Source organism: Monodelphis domestica, chromosome 7 (genome assembly GCF_027887165.1).
Source record: "Monodelphis domestica isolate mMonDom1 chromosome 7, mMonDom1.pri, whole genome shotgun sequence".
Classification (NCBI taxonomy): Eukaryota; Metazoa; Chordata; class Mammalia; order Didelphimorphia; family Didelphidae; genus Monodelphis; species Monodelphis domestica.
In genome coordinates, this window is record NC_077233.1 from 222,160,293 (window position 1) to 222,177,191 (window position 16,899).

General features: G+C 32.7%; 1 protein-coding gene across 36 annotated transcripts in view; it reads right to left on the bottom strand.

Annotated features, from left to right (window-relative positions):
- SUN1 (Sad1 and UNC84 domain containing 1) overlaps nucleotides 1–16,899 on the bottom strand; it is a 73,554-nt gene that overhangs the window by 22,934 nt on the left and 33,721 nt on the right. For 18 of the 36 annotated variants that reach the window (XM_056804320.1, XM_007498296.3, XM_007498291.3 and 15 more), the window contains 7 exons: nucleotides 16,655–16,765; nucleotides 15,185–15,283; nucleotides 14,572–14,665; nucleotides 6,183–6,241; nucleotides 5,905–6,050; nucleotides 5,423–5,659; nucleotides 1,303–1,389 (listed from right to left, as the gene is read on the bottom strand). In XM_056804320.1, coding sequence (XP_056660298.1) covers nucleotides 1,303–1,389; nucleotides 5,423–5,659; nucleotides 5,905–6,050; nucleotides 6,183–6,241; nucleotides 14,572–14,665; nucleotides 15,185–15,283; nucleotides 16,655–16,765 — 833 coding nt within the window. The remainder of the gene's footprint in view (nucleotides 1–1,302; nucleotides 1,390–5,422; nucleotides 5,660–5,904; nucleotides 6,051–6,182; nucleotides 6,242–14,571; nucleotides 14,666–15,184; nucleotides 15,284–16,654; nucleotides 16,766–16,899) is intronic. The other 18 variants (XM_056804326.1, XM_056804325.1, XM_007498292.3 and 15 more) reach the window with 2 other exon arrangements.

The window sequence follows — 16,899 nt, forward strand, 5'->3', positions numbered from 1 at the left end:
GACCAAGCTATCATTCTTTGTGGATGACATGGTCTACTTAAAGAATTCTAGAGAATCAACTAAAAAGCTAGTGGAAATAATCAACAACTTTAGCAAAGTTGCAGGATACAAAATAAACTCACATAAGCCATCAGCATTTCTATATATATCCAATACATCTCAGCAGCAGGAATTAGAAAGAGAAATTCCATTCAAAATCACCTTAAGACAATATAAAATACTTAGGAATCTATCTGCCGAGACAAACACAGGAACTATATGAACAAACACTCTCCACACAATTAAAACTAGATCTAAACAATTGGAAAAACATTAATTGCTCATGGGTGGGACGAGCTAACATAATAAAAATGACCATCCTACCCAAACTTATCTATCTATTTAGTGCCATACCCATTGAAATTCCAAAAAACTTTTTTACTGAATTAGAAAAAACCATAATAAAGTTCATTTGGAAGAACAAAAGATCAAGGATATCCAGGGAAATCATGAAAAAAAATACAAAGGTTGGTGGCCTTGCAGTACTAGATCTTAAACTATATTATAAAGCAGTGGTCATCAAAACAATTTGGTACTGGCTAAGAGACAGAAAGGAGGATCAGTGGAATAGACTTGGGGTAAGTGATCTCAGCAAGGCAGTCTATGACAAACGCAAAGAACCCAGCTTTGGGGATAAAAATCCACTATTTGACAAAAACCGCTGGGAAAATTGGAAGACAGTGTGGGAGAGATTATGTTTGGATCAACACCTCACACATATAGATGACAACCTTTGGTATTATAATGAAAACACTAACTACAGAGTACTAAAGGTTTTACTCATGAGTTCTGACACCAGAACCATGTTAACCAGTTTTAAACATCTTTTTGTATTTCACAGCATCTAGCACAGGGCTAGGCATATAATAAGTACTCAGAAAATATACTTGTTGATTGACAGCACAGAAACAAGAATAGGAAAAATTACTAAGTATGAAAACCAATAATATCAATTACCCTCAGGGGTCTTTGACAAGCATATATATATATAAGGATGTCAGAAAATGCAACAATGAAAAAACTTAAAAGTTCTTTTTAATAATTATCAATGTTATAAGGAATTTATTTAATTTTAACTGTCTCCTTAGGAGCAGAATTCCTAGGTTAGAGGAAGTTACGTAAATCTTACTCTGTCTCTGTTAGCTATAACACCAAGGAACTTAAAAAATTTTTTGTAAATGCAATTCATTATTGAGTGTCATTCTGAAAAATGAAAAATACTCATTGAACTTACATGAAAGCTAGAAAATAAAAACTAGATACCTTGGACTTTTCAGACAGTTTTCCAAGAAGATCTTCCAGCTTCAATATTCTCAATTCATGTTCTTGATGGAAAGCCAGAAAATCAGTCTTAAAGAGAAAAATAAACATGCTGAATTGACATTATTTATTTACCTCAGTATGTACAAAACTTTCCTACTGCAAATATCATGTGGCCACACATTTTCATCCCAAATATGAGGAAAGCAATTTAACATGTATTTTTGTCTAACTTTAAAGAAATTATTCTATAGGACTTTTGGCATATAAATGAAAAGTAAAAGCAACCTATGCTAAGCTTAAAATCAGAAATGAATTCTGATATTTTCTAAAACATAATAACACAAAATTTTAAATCCTATACTTTCTGTTTCATTGTCAGAAAATACCATAAAACATACTGTTTTGTTAGTTTCTGACAGAACTGGAAAAATAAATGAATAGATCTCTCATAATGAAAACAGAAGGAAGAAAGTTTCTTACTTAATAACCCAGTCTGTTCCTTTAAAACTTGGCTAATTACATCATTACTACAAATATTAGCATGATACAATTGCAGGTACTTTCACAGTATTATTTACAATTTATTTCAAATCCAAAGACAATGTTGAACCATATTACAGGTTAATAACTATCTTTGAAAAATATTCAAAAACAAAAATGATCTTAGACAAAAAAACCAAAAAATTCTTCTTCATCTCTCCTTTCTCTGGCATGATAAAATAGTGGAAAACAGTTCAAAATAAGAAAATCCATTGTTAAAAACCTAGCAAACAGATGTTTTTAAAAAAAGTCTTCTATAAAACATTTTGGGCAATTTTCCTCCCATAAATGAAAAAAATCAATGGTTAATTAAATCACCTGTGAAATTAATAATGGGGGTATAGGTAGGAATGTCAATCAGGAAAAAAATGAGAATTAGTCTCTTATACCAGGAAGGATGGAAATATACACACAGAGAAATACAAAGAGACACATGTGTGCAGTTGTATTTCATACATTCCTTTCAATTAAAGTTTTCTTCAGGTAACATGGTAAAATTTTAAACAATTTTTCTAAAAGGGCCCAAATCCAATAAACAATGTTGCAAAATCTCTTACACCAAGAGAATAAATAAACTGTAATAGTAGGACAAGTAAGACAACAGACTGGCAACAAAAAATTAAAGGTATTATACATTCTGGTAACTCTTGCAGTTCAAGGAATGTGGTATTCTCTTGTGGTTAATGGAGTTAAAATGTGGATGATAAATATTAAAGAATTAGAATACAATAAAATATTCAAAAGAATTGGAAAGTATTCACAACCACAGGAAAGGATGGTCCAAATCACTAATAATGAGAGAAAAGCAAAACAAAACAACCCTGTTTTACTTCAGACCATGAAACTTGGCAAAAATGACAAAGAAATGGCAATGGTTAATGTTGGAACGGATACACAGAATTATATAGGCACACTAATGCATTATTGAAGAAGCTGTGAAATGGTACAACTCTTCTGGAAAATCATTTGGAATTATAGAAATAAAATTACTATTTAATGGTCATACCTTTTGAACTAGACACTTGTAATTGAACTCAGAGCCCCAGGAAATCATTGATTCAAGAAAAAAGTCTCCATATACTCCAAAATATTTATAACAGCACATTTTGTGATAGCAAAAAATTAGAAACAAAGTAGATGACCTTTGATTGGGGAAGGGCTAAACAAATTGTGGCACAAGGGTGTAATGGACCATTACTATGATGTAAGAAATGATGTATGAGGAATAAAGAAAAGCATGGAAAGATCTATGTGAACTGATGCATAGTGAAGCAGGTAGAGCCAAGAAAACATATACAGTAACCAACACAACATAAATAGACAAAACTACAAACTAAAAATCAAAAGTAAATGTGATGAAATTATAATATCACATAGATCTTGAATGGAGAAATGGGAAAAGACAATCCCAAACCATGGTCCTTATGCACATATTTTCAGATCTTTTCAATGATTTTCAAATACTTGGTTATGATTTTTTCTCTCTAAAAAATACGACTTATATGTCATGACTCTCTAACAGGAGGAGGGATAACTGAGATAACCATGAAGACATTAATACAGTAAAACAAACTTTCAGAAGTTAAATATTTATTAATATTTCAGAATGGATTTAAGAATTGTTTTCCCATAAATCACATATAATGATATATGTCTTCATAAATACAGATGTATAGAAGACACAAGAAATTATGTTAACTATGTTTTACTATATAAGTGCTTTTAAAAGGGAATTCTGGCTTGTTTAGTTTTGCTAAAAGCAGTAAATGCTGCTAATTGAAAACAAAATGTTTCTGCTTTATAGAATGCCAGATAATTTTTTTTTAATCTTACATGTCATAATTGAATGATGATTGTCTTTAGAACAAGTAGACCTTAAAAAGAAAGTTAGCATCCACTTGCTTGGATTTAAGTTGGATTCCTGGTTTTGCTGCTTATTTTCTGGGTGATAGATACTACATGAGCTACTTAATCTCGACATGCCTTAATTTCCTCATCTGTTAATTGAGAAGTTCAGAGAAAATGAGCTACTCAGATCAGCTCAAAATTTATGATCATAGAAACAGAATCTCCCTGCAGTGATATCTGAATGTTACTCTAAGATATAAAGTGGTTAATCTTTCATTAGTTATTATAATGTGGAAAAAATTTTCAAAGGTTTAAATACCATCAACCCCATTTCCAGCATATATTTTATTATAAATATTTAAGTAAAATTTTACAGTTTGTTTTTCTCCCCATTCCTTCCCTATTAAATATTAATATTAAATAGCTAGTCAAAAGATAAAATGAAAGATATTCAACAAAGTGAAATTATGACTCCTGCATAAACTATCCCATTTTAATGGATAAGAACGTAGTTCATCCAGGTAAGAAAGGGAAAATACCACTTATTTATTTATTTTAAACCCTTCCCTTCTATCTTAGAATACTAAATAGCAGGTCCAAGGCAGAAGAGCAATAAGAGCTAGGCAACAGAGGTTACATGACTTGCCCAAGGTCATACACCTTAGGAAGTATCTGAGGCCATTCTTGAAACCAGGACCTCCCATTCCACGCCCCATCATTTACTTTATTAAAAGCACATAAAGATTCCCTTCACTTATCTGGATGTTGCCTATCCAATGACCTCAATCATCTAAAACACATACAAGAAGCATAAAAGGCCTTTTAGAATCCAAAAAAACAACGTTTGTGTAGAAAACAAGACCAGAGATCTTCAGGCTATATGTCTATTTACTTTAAATAAATTACTATTAACTTTAAATAAATTAAATTCCTAGAAAATGAGAAGCAACAAGTTGGAGAGGTAAGTAGGAGGGAGCCTTTAGTGGAAGGTACACTGTGTAAAAATGGAGATTGTGAACCCTAGACTTCAATCCCCAGAAGTCCTTGGTATTTCCCAGAATTGAAGTCTTTCAACGTTAAGATATGACAAGTGGCATAAAAAGAAAAGAAACTATAAAAAAGCAGACATAAAACAGTGCTACTTTATTTTTCCATTTAGTTATTTGCTCAGTAGATATGTAGAATTTAAAGAACATAAAATAAAGCACAAAACAAAAACTAAATAATCACCAGTCCTTACATAATAGAACCAACTCTTGGTTACCTATAAGCAAACAATCTATTTTATCCACTTTTTAAATTAGACTTAGGACTTCATTAGTGTAAGGAATTATTGAGGAAAATTCTTTCACTGATTCCAATGGACAATTGCTCTACAATTGTAATCTTAGAGAACTCTTTTTTGACTAAAGTCAGTTCTCCATCCACTATGCCAGTATTCCTCTGGTTGTCAATTACTTGTAAACAATTTTAAATTTTAGAATGGTTTTCCCCTGCTGCCTCACACATTTCAGGTCTCATGGAGTAAAGTCTAATATGTAAGAAATTTGTTTTTCCTAAAATTTTTCCTAATTTTCCTAAAATTTACTCAAAAACCCAAATTTGAATTAACTATTGCTTTACGTCATCTGTCCTTCGGCAGCAAATGAAAGTTGACCAACTTTTCCTTTAAAGTCATCAAGAGTGATCATTACAGACTAAATAAACAAACAAAAAATTCTCTTGTATTTACCTTTGAGCTTGAAATACTATCAGATTTCATTTCTTTTAAATGCTGCCCTACCACATTTTTAATCAAAGACAATGTTCCACTATCATCATCCATCTGGTCTACTTTGGCTTGTAGTTTCTGAAGTAGCAGGGTCACTTTTCCATAATCTTCATCAGAGTTGTGGCATCTGTCAGACAAAAGGGCCATCTGTCTTTCTATTTCACCAATTCGATGCCAGTCAAAAAATTTAACATCACCCTAAAAATGTAAAGGTGAGAGATTAGTAAAATATAAGGAAAGCTATTACTTTAAAACATATTGCTGAAAATCTTAAAAAATATTCAAGAAGCTACAAAACTTCTTTATTCTGAAAATTTTATCAATAAATTCCAAGAACAGCGCACCTCCCTCTGAACCTATGGCTGGTCAACAAATTAACTAATTTACTGTATGGAATAAATATTGAGACAACATACATCTAATAAAGTATTCCACTAATTTACCTCTACAGGCTGATTAACAAGAGAAGAATCAGGCTTAAAGAAGTATCTGGACTCATCTATTTTCGGTGTTCTGTGTATGGTTGTCCAATTAAATATAGGCAAGAGTGAAAGAAAACTTTCCATGTTCCATAAATAAAGACCTATCCCTTAGGTGAAAACAAAAATCACAAAGTTTTTTAAAATTAATTTCAAAAAAACATAAAAGTTTATATTTAATTAGAAAATAATTAAAATAAACATGAATAATCATTTTAAAAATGAAAATGAATTTTACATACCTAGCAAAAGTAAAAGTGGGATAAGTAACAGTAGTAACTTGCAAATTTTTGGAAGGCACCTGGAAATAGAAATAAAAATGTTGAACTTGCAACAATTAGAAGTTCTAAAATAAATCAATAAGCTTTTATTAAGTACCTGCTGTGTGCCAGGCATTGTCTAAGTGCTTAGGACATAAAGCAAAAGCAAGGAGCTTCAAGGAACTCAGAATCAAATGCAGGAAGATAAAATGTCAACTACAATGAACAAATAAGATATACATAGGTATAAGTATCTATATCTATATGTAAGAGATAAATTGGTGATAATCTCAGAAAGAAGGCACTAAAAATGAAGTGAAAAAACTTCCATAACTGCTTCCTGAAGAGGTAGAATTTTAATTTAGACTTGAAGAAAGCCAAGGAAGCTAGAAGATGGAAGTGAAAGGGAAGAGATTTCAGGCATGGAGGAGCCAGGGGAAAACCCTGGAGCTAAGGTACAGAGTATCTTGTGTGAAAATGGCAAGAGGCCAGCCAGTATCACTGGATTAAAGAGTATGTTCATGAGAGGAATAAGTAGCTCTGGAAGGTTGAAAGGGGCCATGTTATAAAGGACTTTAAAATCCAAAGGATTTTATGTTTGATCCTAATAACAACAGGAAGCCATTGGAAATGACATATCAGACCTGCAAAAATATTTCTAATAGGTACATGAAGGAAGGTCAACTTAAGCAGGTAGGCCAACCACAAAGCTATTGCAAAAGTCCAAACATGAGGTGACTATGGCTTTCTTACAATAAGTTGGCAGTATCACAGTAGAGAAGGGAGAACACAAGAGATATCACAAAGGTAACATGGGAAGGGTCTGGCAACATATTTGATATGAAAGGGTTAAAGACTTATAAGCCCCAATGACTGGGAGGAAAAGTAAAGAAGAGGCAAGTGGTAGTGGTGGTGGTAAGATAATAATGTTCACCACACTGATTTTCCTTTAAATAATTTTAAATAAAACAGCTTTTTCGACTTCCAGGTAAACATGGCTGCAGTTTAGATGCAGGAATCTATATCTCCTCATTGCGTACCAATACAGACTACCTCAAAAGGCCAAAAAGACAAAATTCATGTAAATAAAGAGGCTCCACCCTGGGACACAGCATTGAAAGTACATGGGATTTGGGCATTTCCACACTATAAGGGTTTCAATAAGATCAAATTGTTTCTATTAATATATGGAAAACTGTTATTTGTAACTCTCAAAATTATATTCACTATTATAATAATTAGAAGAATCATTCATAGGTAAATATTGGGGTAATAAGTGGTCTAAGATGATATGCAAAAAACAGAAAAGGGGAGGGGGGAATAGAAGATGGCACCAAGAGAACTTGAAGGAATAAGATAAATAGGATAATAGATATCACACAAAGAGGCACATGGGAAGGGGAGGGGAAGAATACTATTATGAGAAGGCAAAGAAGAGAATGCTAATAGAAAGTACTTAAACCTTGCTCTCAGTGAAATCAGTTCTGAGAGGGAAGAGCATATAGATCCATTGGGGTATAGAATTCTATCTTACCCTACAGGGAAAATGAGAAAGGAAAAAATAAGGGTGGGGGGAGTGGGGCAGGGAGTATAAAAAGAGGGAAAGGGGGGAAGGAACTTAATGGACAGTAAAAAAATTAGAAGGAAACAAGAAGGGAGGGTGCAGAAAGGGAAGCATAAGGGTGGGGATTAGGGGGACTGATTAAAAGCAAACCACTGGTATAAAAAGATACACCAAAACAAGAAAAGGCAGAACTAGGAGAGGATATCAAAATATTGGGGAATACAGAGGTGGTTATTATGACTCTGAATGTGAATGGAATGAACTCATCCATAAAACAAAGGCAAATAGCAGAGTGGATTACAAACCAAAATCCTTCCATATGTTGTCTACAAGAAACACACATGAGGCAGGTAGACACACACAGAATAAGGATCAAAGGCTGGAGCAAAATCTATTGGACCTCAACTGGGAAAAAGAAGGCAGGAGTACCAATCATGATATCTGCCAAAAACAAAGTAAAAATAGATCTGATTAAAAGAGATAGGGAAGGTAATTACATTCTGATAAAAGGCAGTATAGACAATGAGGAAATATCAGTAACCAACATGTATGCACCAAATGATATAGCATCCAAATTTCTAAAGGAAAACTAGTGGAGTTAAAGGAATAAATAGATAGCAAAACTATAATAGTGTGAGACCTGAACCTTTTCCCATCAGATCTAGATAAATCAAACCAAAAAATAAATAAGAAAGAGGTAAGAGATGTGAACGAAATCTTAGAAAAATTAGAGTTAAAAGCTATGTGGAGAAAAATAAATAGAGACAAAAAGGAATACACATTCTTTTCAGCAGCACATGGTACACTCACAAAGACTAACCATATTCTAGGGCATAAAAACATGGCAAACAAGTGCAAAAGAGAGAAATAATAAATGCAACCTTTTCAGATCATAATGCAATAAAAATATTAGTAAGGGCACATGGAGAGACAATTCAAAAATTAATTGGAAATTAAATAATATGATTCTCCAAAACCGGTTAAAGAACAAATCATAGAAAAAATAATTTCATTGAAGAAAATGACAATGATGAGACATCTTTTCAAATTCAATGCAATGCAGCCAAAGCAGTAGTCAGGGGGAAATCTATATCCTTGAATTCATATATTAACAAATTAGGGAGGGCAGAGGTCAAAGAATGAGGCATGCAAATCAAAAAACTTGAAAGGGAACAAATTAAAAATTTCCAGTTGAAAACTAAATTAGAGATCCTAAAAATTAAAGGAGAAATTAATAAAATGGAAAGTGAAAGAACCATTGAATTAATAAGTAAGATTAGAAGCTAGTATTAAAAAAAAAAACAAAATAGAAAAAGTATTGGTCAATTTAATTTTTAAAAAAAAAGGAAAGAAGAAAACCAAATTAACAGTATCAAAGATGAAAAGGGAGACCTCACTTTTACTGAAGAGGAAATTAAGGCAATTATTAAAAACTATTTTGCCAAATTATATGGCAATAAATATGGTAATCTAGGTGATATGGAAGAATATTTACAAAAATAAATTGCCTAGATTAATAGAATAGAATACTTAAATGAACCCATATCAGAAAAAGAAACTGAACCAGCCATTAAAGAACTCCCTAAGAAAAAATCCCCAGGGCCTAATGAATTCAATCAAACATTCGATTCCAATACTATACAAACTATTTGACATAATTTGCAAAGAAGGAGTTCTACCAAATTCCTTTTATTGACACAAATAAGGCATTGATTCCAAAGCCAGGCAGGTCAAAAAAAGAGAAAGAAAACTATAGACCAATCACCTTAATGAATATAGATGCAAAAATTTTAAATAGAATACTAGCAAAAAGACTCCAGCAAGCTGATCACAAGGGTCATTCGTTATGATCAGGTGGGATTTATACAAGGAATGCAAGGATGGTTTAATATTAAACCATCCACATAATTGACCATATCACAAGCAAATCAACAAAAATCACATGATTATCTCAATAGATGCAGAAAAAGCTTTTGACAAAATAGAACACTCATTCCTATTTGAAACATTAGAAAGCATTGGAATTAAAGGGCCTTTCCTAAGAATAATAAACAGTATATCTCTAAAACCATCAGCAAGTATCATCTGCAATAGGGATAAATTAGAAGTGTTCCCAATAAGATCAGGAGTGAAACAAGAATGCCCCTTATCACCTTTATTATTCAATATTGTACTAGAAACCCTAGCAGTAGCAATTAGAGAAGAAAAAGAAATTGAGGGTATTAAAACTGGCAATGAGGAGACCAAGCTATCACTCTTTGTGGATGATATGATGGTCTACTTAAAGAATTCTAGAGAATCAACTAAAAAGCTAGTGGAAATAATCAACAACTTTAGCAAAGTTGCAGGATACAAAATAAACTCACATAAGCCATCAGCATTTCTATATATCTCCAATACATCTCAGCAGCAGGAATTAGAAAGAGAAATTCCATTCAAAATCACCTTAGACAATATAAAATACTTAGGAATCTATCTGCCGAGACAAACACAGGAACTATATGAACACAACTACAAAACACTCTCCACACAATTAAAACTAGATCTAAACAATTGGAAAAAACATTAATTGCTCGTGGGTGGGACGAGCTAACATAATAAAAATGACCATCCTACCCAAACTTATCTATTTAGTGCCATACCCATTGAAATTCCAAAAACCTTTTTACTGAATTAGAAAAAAAACATAACAAAGTTCATTTGGAAGAACAAAAGATCAAAGATATCCAGGGAAATAATAAAAAAAAAATACAAAGGTTGGTGGCCTTGCAGTACCAGATCTTAAACTATATTATAAAGCAGTGGTCATCAAAACAATTTGATACTGGCTAAGAGTCAGAAAGGAGGATTAGTTGAATAGATTTGGGGTAAGTGATCTCAACAGGACAGTCTATGACAAGCCCAAAGATCCCAGCTTTTGGGACAAAAATCCACTATTTGACAAAAACCGCTGGGAAAATTGGAAGACAGTGTGGGAGACATTAGGCTTGGATCAACACCTCACACCCTACACAAAGATTAACTCAGAATGGGGGAATGTCTTGAACATAAAAAAGGAAACTATAAACTAAGTAAACACAGAATAGTATACGTGTCAGACCTTTGGGAAAGGAAAGATTTTAAAACCAAGCAAGACACAGAAAGAGTCACAATGTAAAATAAATAATTTTTACTACATCAAATTAAAAAGTTTTTGTACAAACAAAACCAATGTAACCAAAATCAGAAGGGAAATAACAAATTGGGAAACAATCTTCATAACAAACACCTCTGACAAAGGGCTAATTACTCAAATTTACAAAGAGCTAAATCAATTGTACAAAAAATCAAGCCATTCTCCAATTGCTAAATGGGCAAGCGACATGAATAGGCAATTTTCAGTCAAAGAAATCAAAACTATTAATAAACACATGAAAAAGTATTCTAAATCTCTTATAATCAGAGAGATGCAAATCAAAACAACTCTGAGTTATCACCTCACACCTAGCAGATTGGCTAACATGACAGCAAAGGAAAGTAATGAATGCCAGAGGGGGTGTGGCAACGTCGGGACATTAATTCATTGATGGTGGAGTTGTGAGTTGATCCAACCATTCTGCAGGGCAATTTGGAACTATGCTCAAAGGGTGCTAAAAGACTGTCTGCCTTTTGACCCAGCCATAGCCCTGCTGAGTTTGTACCCCAAAGAGATAAGGAAAAATAACATGTACAAGAATATTCATAGCTGTGCTCTTTGTGGTGGCAAAAAATTGGAAAATGAGGGGATGCCCTTCAATTGGGGAATGGCTGAACAAATTGTGGTATATGTTGGTGATGGAATACTATTGTGCTAAAAGGAATAATAAAGTAGAGGAATTCCATGGAAACTGAAACAACCTCCAGGAAGTGATGCAGAGCGAAAGGAGCAGAACCAGGAGAACAGTGAACACAGAGACTGATACACTGTGGTACAATCGAATGTAATGGATTTCTCCATTAGTGGTAATGCAGTTAGCCTGAACAACCCGGAGGGATATAGGAGAAAAAACACTATCCACATTCAGAAGAGAAACTGTGGGAGTAAAAACACCAAAAAAAAAAAAAACACCGCTTAATGACATGGGTCGAAGGGGATATGATTGGGGGTGTAGACTCTAAATGAACATCCTAGTGCAAATACCAACAACATGGAAATGGGTTCTGATCAAGTACATATGTGATACCCAGTGGAATCGCACGTCGGCTATGGGAGGGGTGGCGGGAGAGGAGGGAAGAATAGAAAATGATTTTTGTAACCAAGGAATAATGTTAGAAATTGACCAAATTAAAAAAAATGTAAAAAAAAGAGTTAGAAAGAAAAATTCCATTTAAAATCATCCTAGACAATATAAAATAATGAGGAATCTATCTGCCAAGACAAACATAGGGACTATTTGAACACAACTACACACTATCTACATAATTAAAAATAGATCTAAATAATTGGAAAAAGATTAATTGCTCAGGATAACCTAACATAATAAAAATGACAATCCTACCCAAACTAATTTACTTATTTAATGCCATACCCATCAATCTACCAAGAAACTCTTTTACTGAATTAGAAAAAAACATAACAAAGTTCATTTGGAAAAACAAAAAATTCAAGACTATCAATGGAAATATTGAAAAAAAATGTGAAGGAAGGTGGCCTAGCAATACAGACCTCAAACTACTAAAAAGCAGTTGTCATCAAAACAATATGATACTGGCTAAGAGACAGAAGGGAGGATCAGTGGAATAGACTTGGGGTAAGTAACCTCAGCAAGACAGCCTTATGATAAACCCAAAGATCCCAGCTTTTGGGACAAAAATCCAGTATTTGACAAAAACTGCTGGGAAAATTGGAGAACAGTATTGGAGAGATTAGGTTTAGATCAACATCTAACACCCTACAACCAAGATAAACTCAGAATGGGTGAATGACTTGAATATAAAGAAGGAAACATTAAGTAAATTAGGTGAACACAGAATAGTATACTTGTCAGATCTTTGGGAAAAGAAATATTTTAACACCAAGCAAGAGTTAGAAAAAATTACAAAATGCAAAATAAACAATTTTGATTACATTAAATTTAAAAGTTTTTGTACAAACAAAACCAATGCAACTAAAATTAGAAGGGAAGCAACAAATTGGGAAAAAAACTTCATAATGAAAAACTATGATAAAGGTCTAATTACTCAAAATTTATAAAGAGATAAATCAATTGTACCAAAAATCAAGTCATTCCCCAATTGACAAATGGGCAAGGGACATGAATAGGCAATTTTCAGACAAAGAAATCAAAACTATCAATAAATACATGAAAAAATATTCTAAATCTCTTATAATCAGAGAAATGCAAATCAAAACAACTCTGAGGTACCACCTTACATCTAGCAGATTGGCTAACATGACAGAAAAGGAAAGTGATAAATGTTGGAAGGGATGTGGCAAAGTTGGGATATTAATGCATTGTTGGTGGGGTTGTGAATTGATCCAACAATTCTGGAGGGCTATTTGGAACTATGCCCAAAGGGCACTAAAAGACTGCCTACCCTTTGATCCAGCCATAGCACTACTGGGTTTGTACCCCAAAGAGATAATAAGGAAAAAGACTTGTACAAGAATATTCATAGCCTTGCTCTTTGTGGTGGCAAAAAATTGGAAAATGAGGGGAAGCCCTTCAATTGGGGAATGGCTGAGCAAATTTTGCTATCTGTTGATGAAGGAATACTATTGTGTTCAAAGAAATAATGAACTGGAGGAATTCCATGTGAACTGGAATGACTTCCAGGAATTGACGCAGAGTAAAAGGAGCAGAACTTGGAGAATATTGTACACAGAGACATACACTGTGGTACAATCAAACGTAATGGACTTCGCTACGAGTAGCAATGCAATGATCCAGGACAATTCTGAAGGACTTGTGAGAAAGAGCACTATACATATTCCAGAGAAAGATCTGTGGGAGTAGAAACACAGAAGAAAAACAACTGCTTGATCACACAGGTCAATGAGGATATGATTGGGGGTTATAGACCCTAAATGATCACCCTAGTGCAAATATCAATAATATGAAAATAGGTCTTGACCAATGACACGTGTAAAACTCAGTGGAATTGTGCGTCAGTTATGGGAGGGGGTTGAGAGGAGTGGAGGGAAAGAACATGATTTTTGTTATCCTAGAAAAATATTCTAAATTAATCAATTAAATGAAATTAAAAAAAAATTTTAAAACATCTTTTTCCCACATGCACATGATTTCTATCTACTTGTTCAATTTCATAAACTGAAAAACATAATCTAGGAATATAGTAGTAGTAACCATAGATTTCTAATGTACTATTTATTATTATAGACTAGTATCTGCATCAACTATTGATAACAACTATGTATGAATTTAGAAAGCATAAAGGAGTGAATGAACATTTATCTGCATGCATCTTCAAGATCATTAAGCTTCTGGGGTAATACATTTTCGATCACTAAAATTCCATGTTCACTGGTGATTTGTTCTGAATCCTTCTCTTCCATGACACAAAATATACATTGTTATAATGTTGCCTTAGATCATCCATGACAGCAATCAAATTCCTTACTATGTTAGATACTGCATACTCAATTGTAGAAGTACCTGCTGTATTCCCTATTCTGTAAGGTTCCAATATAAGTAACTGGATTTTAATTTCTCTATCAATTGTCATCAAACCATGATTCCTAGCCCACAATTAAAGTGAATGATTTTAAATAAAAAATGACCCCCCCTTTTGAAACTTAAAATTAATGTTAGATGAAAGTTTCCTTACCTTGTAAGTAGGAATACATTTAACCAAGAAATCAAAGTAACAAATTGATACCATCCAGTTCCTAGCCACCAGAATACTCCAGAGGCTGCCTTCCCTAAAAATAAAACATAAATAGAACTGTTTTGAGGAAATCAAAGCCTCTAAATGGAATATTTTGGTGACGACCAAGCAAGAAGCAACAAAAAATTCATTTTTATTATTTTGAGTGTCAAGGGAAATCTGCAAGAGTATTTTTACATGCACCACAATAAAACTAAGTCACACATCAATGCTTAAGAGTAAAACCACAGCACAACATAATTTGTAGATGCACAAGACAAGATGCAAAAGAAGAAACATTTATTTAGGGCATTAAATCCATGCACTTCAATTACACTGAAGTCAAGCTAGTGATGAATTTGATATCTCAAATCTTTTAACACACACACCCCAAATGCTTATGCAAATAGAAATTTAGGAGGTTAGCAATTCTACGTAGAAATAATTGAAAAATGTTATTTTAAGAAGCCAAAATGAGGACCTAAAAATGAATTGCATCAGATCACACAGGAAAATATTTAATTTGCCAAAAGCCTTTGAGATCATGCTAGCATAGAAAGCCAAAAATAACCACCTGGAGAAACAATGGCCAACCAAAGAAACGACAACACCTTCTTGGACACAAACCATCCTGTTGCTCCAATCCTTTGCAGTGTTTGCATCAAAAAGTAACCTATAACAGATAAAAGGTGTATGCAGAGTGCACACACAGAAAATACAACCCAAACACCATTCTCTAAATACATAATAAAACAAATTCTTCCATTTGACAAATCCACGAAACCAATAATTTTGGATGCTGTCTTTAAATTTTATCATTCTCTATTTTTAAGTCAAAGGAATAACCTTCCTTTCAATAAAATAAAATTATTTATAAAGCAAGGAAGACAGAAATTCATTGAAATTGACTAGAAATATGAAAAAGCACTTGCTATGAGTTAGAATAATTTTTCTTCAATTCTATATTTTTTTATCCAACTAAAATGTCTACCTTAATAAGTATTTCCTAACATTCAAGTTTTATATTAATTCTGTTGAAGATTTCTTTTGTATGTTTGAGAATAGTACTACCAAATTTTATGATAAGGAGAATGTAAAATTCTAAGGTAAATTAGGTCATACAAAAATAAGCATAACATTCTAGGAAAAATGTTTACAAACAACATGAAATTTTAAAACTGTTAAAACTAATATTTAATTTTTAAAAGCATTTTTATGGCCTTTCTCCTCAGGAGGAAAAAAATCAGTAAGACAAAACATAAATAACTTTACATAAAAATACATATATAAAGTAGGTGGCTGCTTAGAGTACTATTTACTATTTCTCTTTTGCAGTGACACTGATATTATTTATCTATTTTAATTTTAACTGCCTGACATGTGCACCCAAAGTACAAGGTTAAAGTAATTACTGGTTTCAATCAAAACAAAGAAGTTGCCTTGTTCATTCTCAAATTCTTTTTGGGTAACATATAAAAACAATTTTATTTTAAGTAATTTTGGACCCTAAAAGGGGGAAAGTTACTTTCCCTTTTCTCCATGAAATAAATTTTAAAAAGCACATGCTTCCATGAAATAACATCTTGTTGACTTTTTTAATATTGCCATTTAAGATCAAAAGTAGCATTGCATTTTTGCAAATATATGGCAAAATGCATTTGAAATAAATGTTCTTTATTATACAATTCACATAAGTAACTCTTTGTAATATAATATTGTATCCCAGAGGAATAAATGACTTGGATTTTACTTAAATCTCCTTACAAAGTTAAGTGCTATACCTGTGCTACATAAATAAATTAGATAGTTAATCTACAAATTTATATATATTACCTCAAGTTCCTATTTTGACTGTGCTTTATGAGTAGATATCTGAAGCTATTTATTACCTTTCTCACAGTGAGGTTGTGAGCAAAAGTGCTATTGAAAAGTGAGTCTTTGTTATTTAAGATTACTAAAAACTTTAATAAAAACAAAGCAATGAATGATTAGCATTTGTGAAGTAGTGATGAAAAATAAAAACAAAAAAGGTGCAAGAGTCAACCTGTGTAAGAAAAGGTGTGCCAAATGGTCCTTGCTACCCTTTTTGACCTTGAAGATTGCAAGTGGGTTGTTGTATATGTTTCAAGATGTTTCTTCCCCTTACAGTCATCACCTGTTGGTTGTGGTAACAATTAAGCAGTTAATTTAACAAATTAATAAGCAAATTAGTCAATAAATAGACTTGTGGCCTGTCATGTCAAAATATCAATATATAAAAAGTAAAAACAATCAATTAAGTGAAATCTG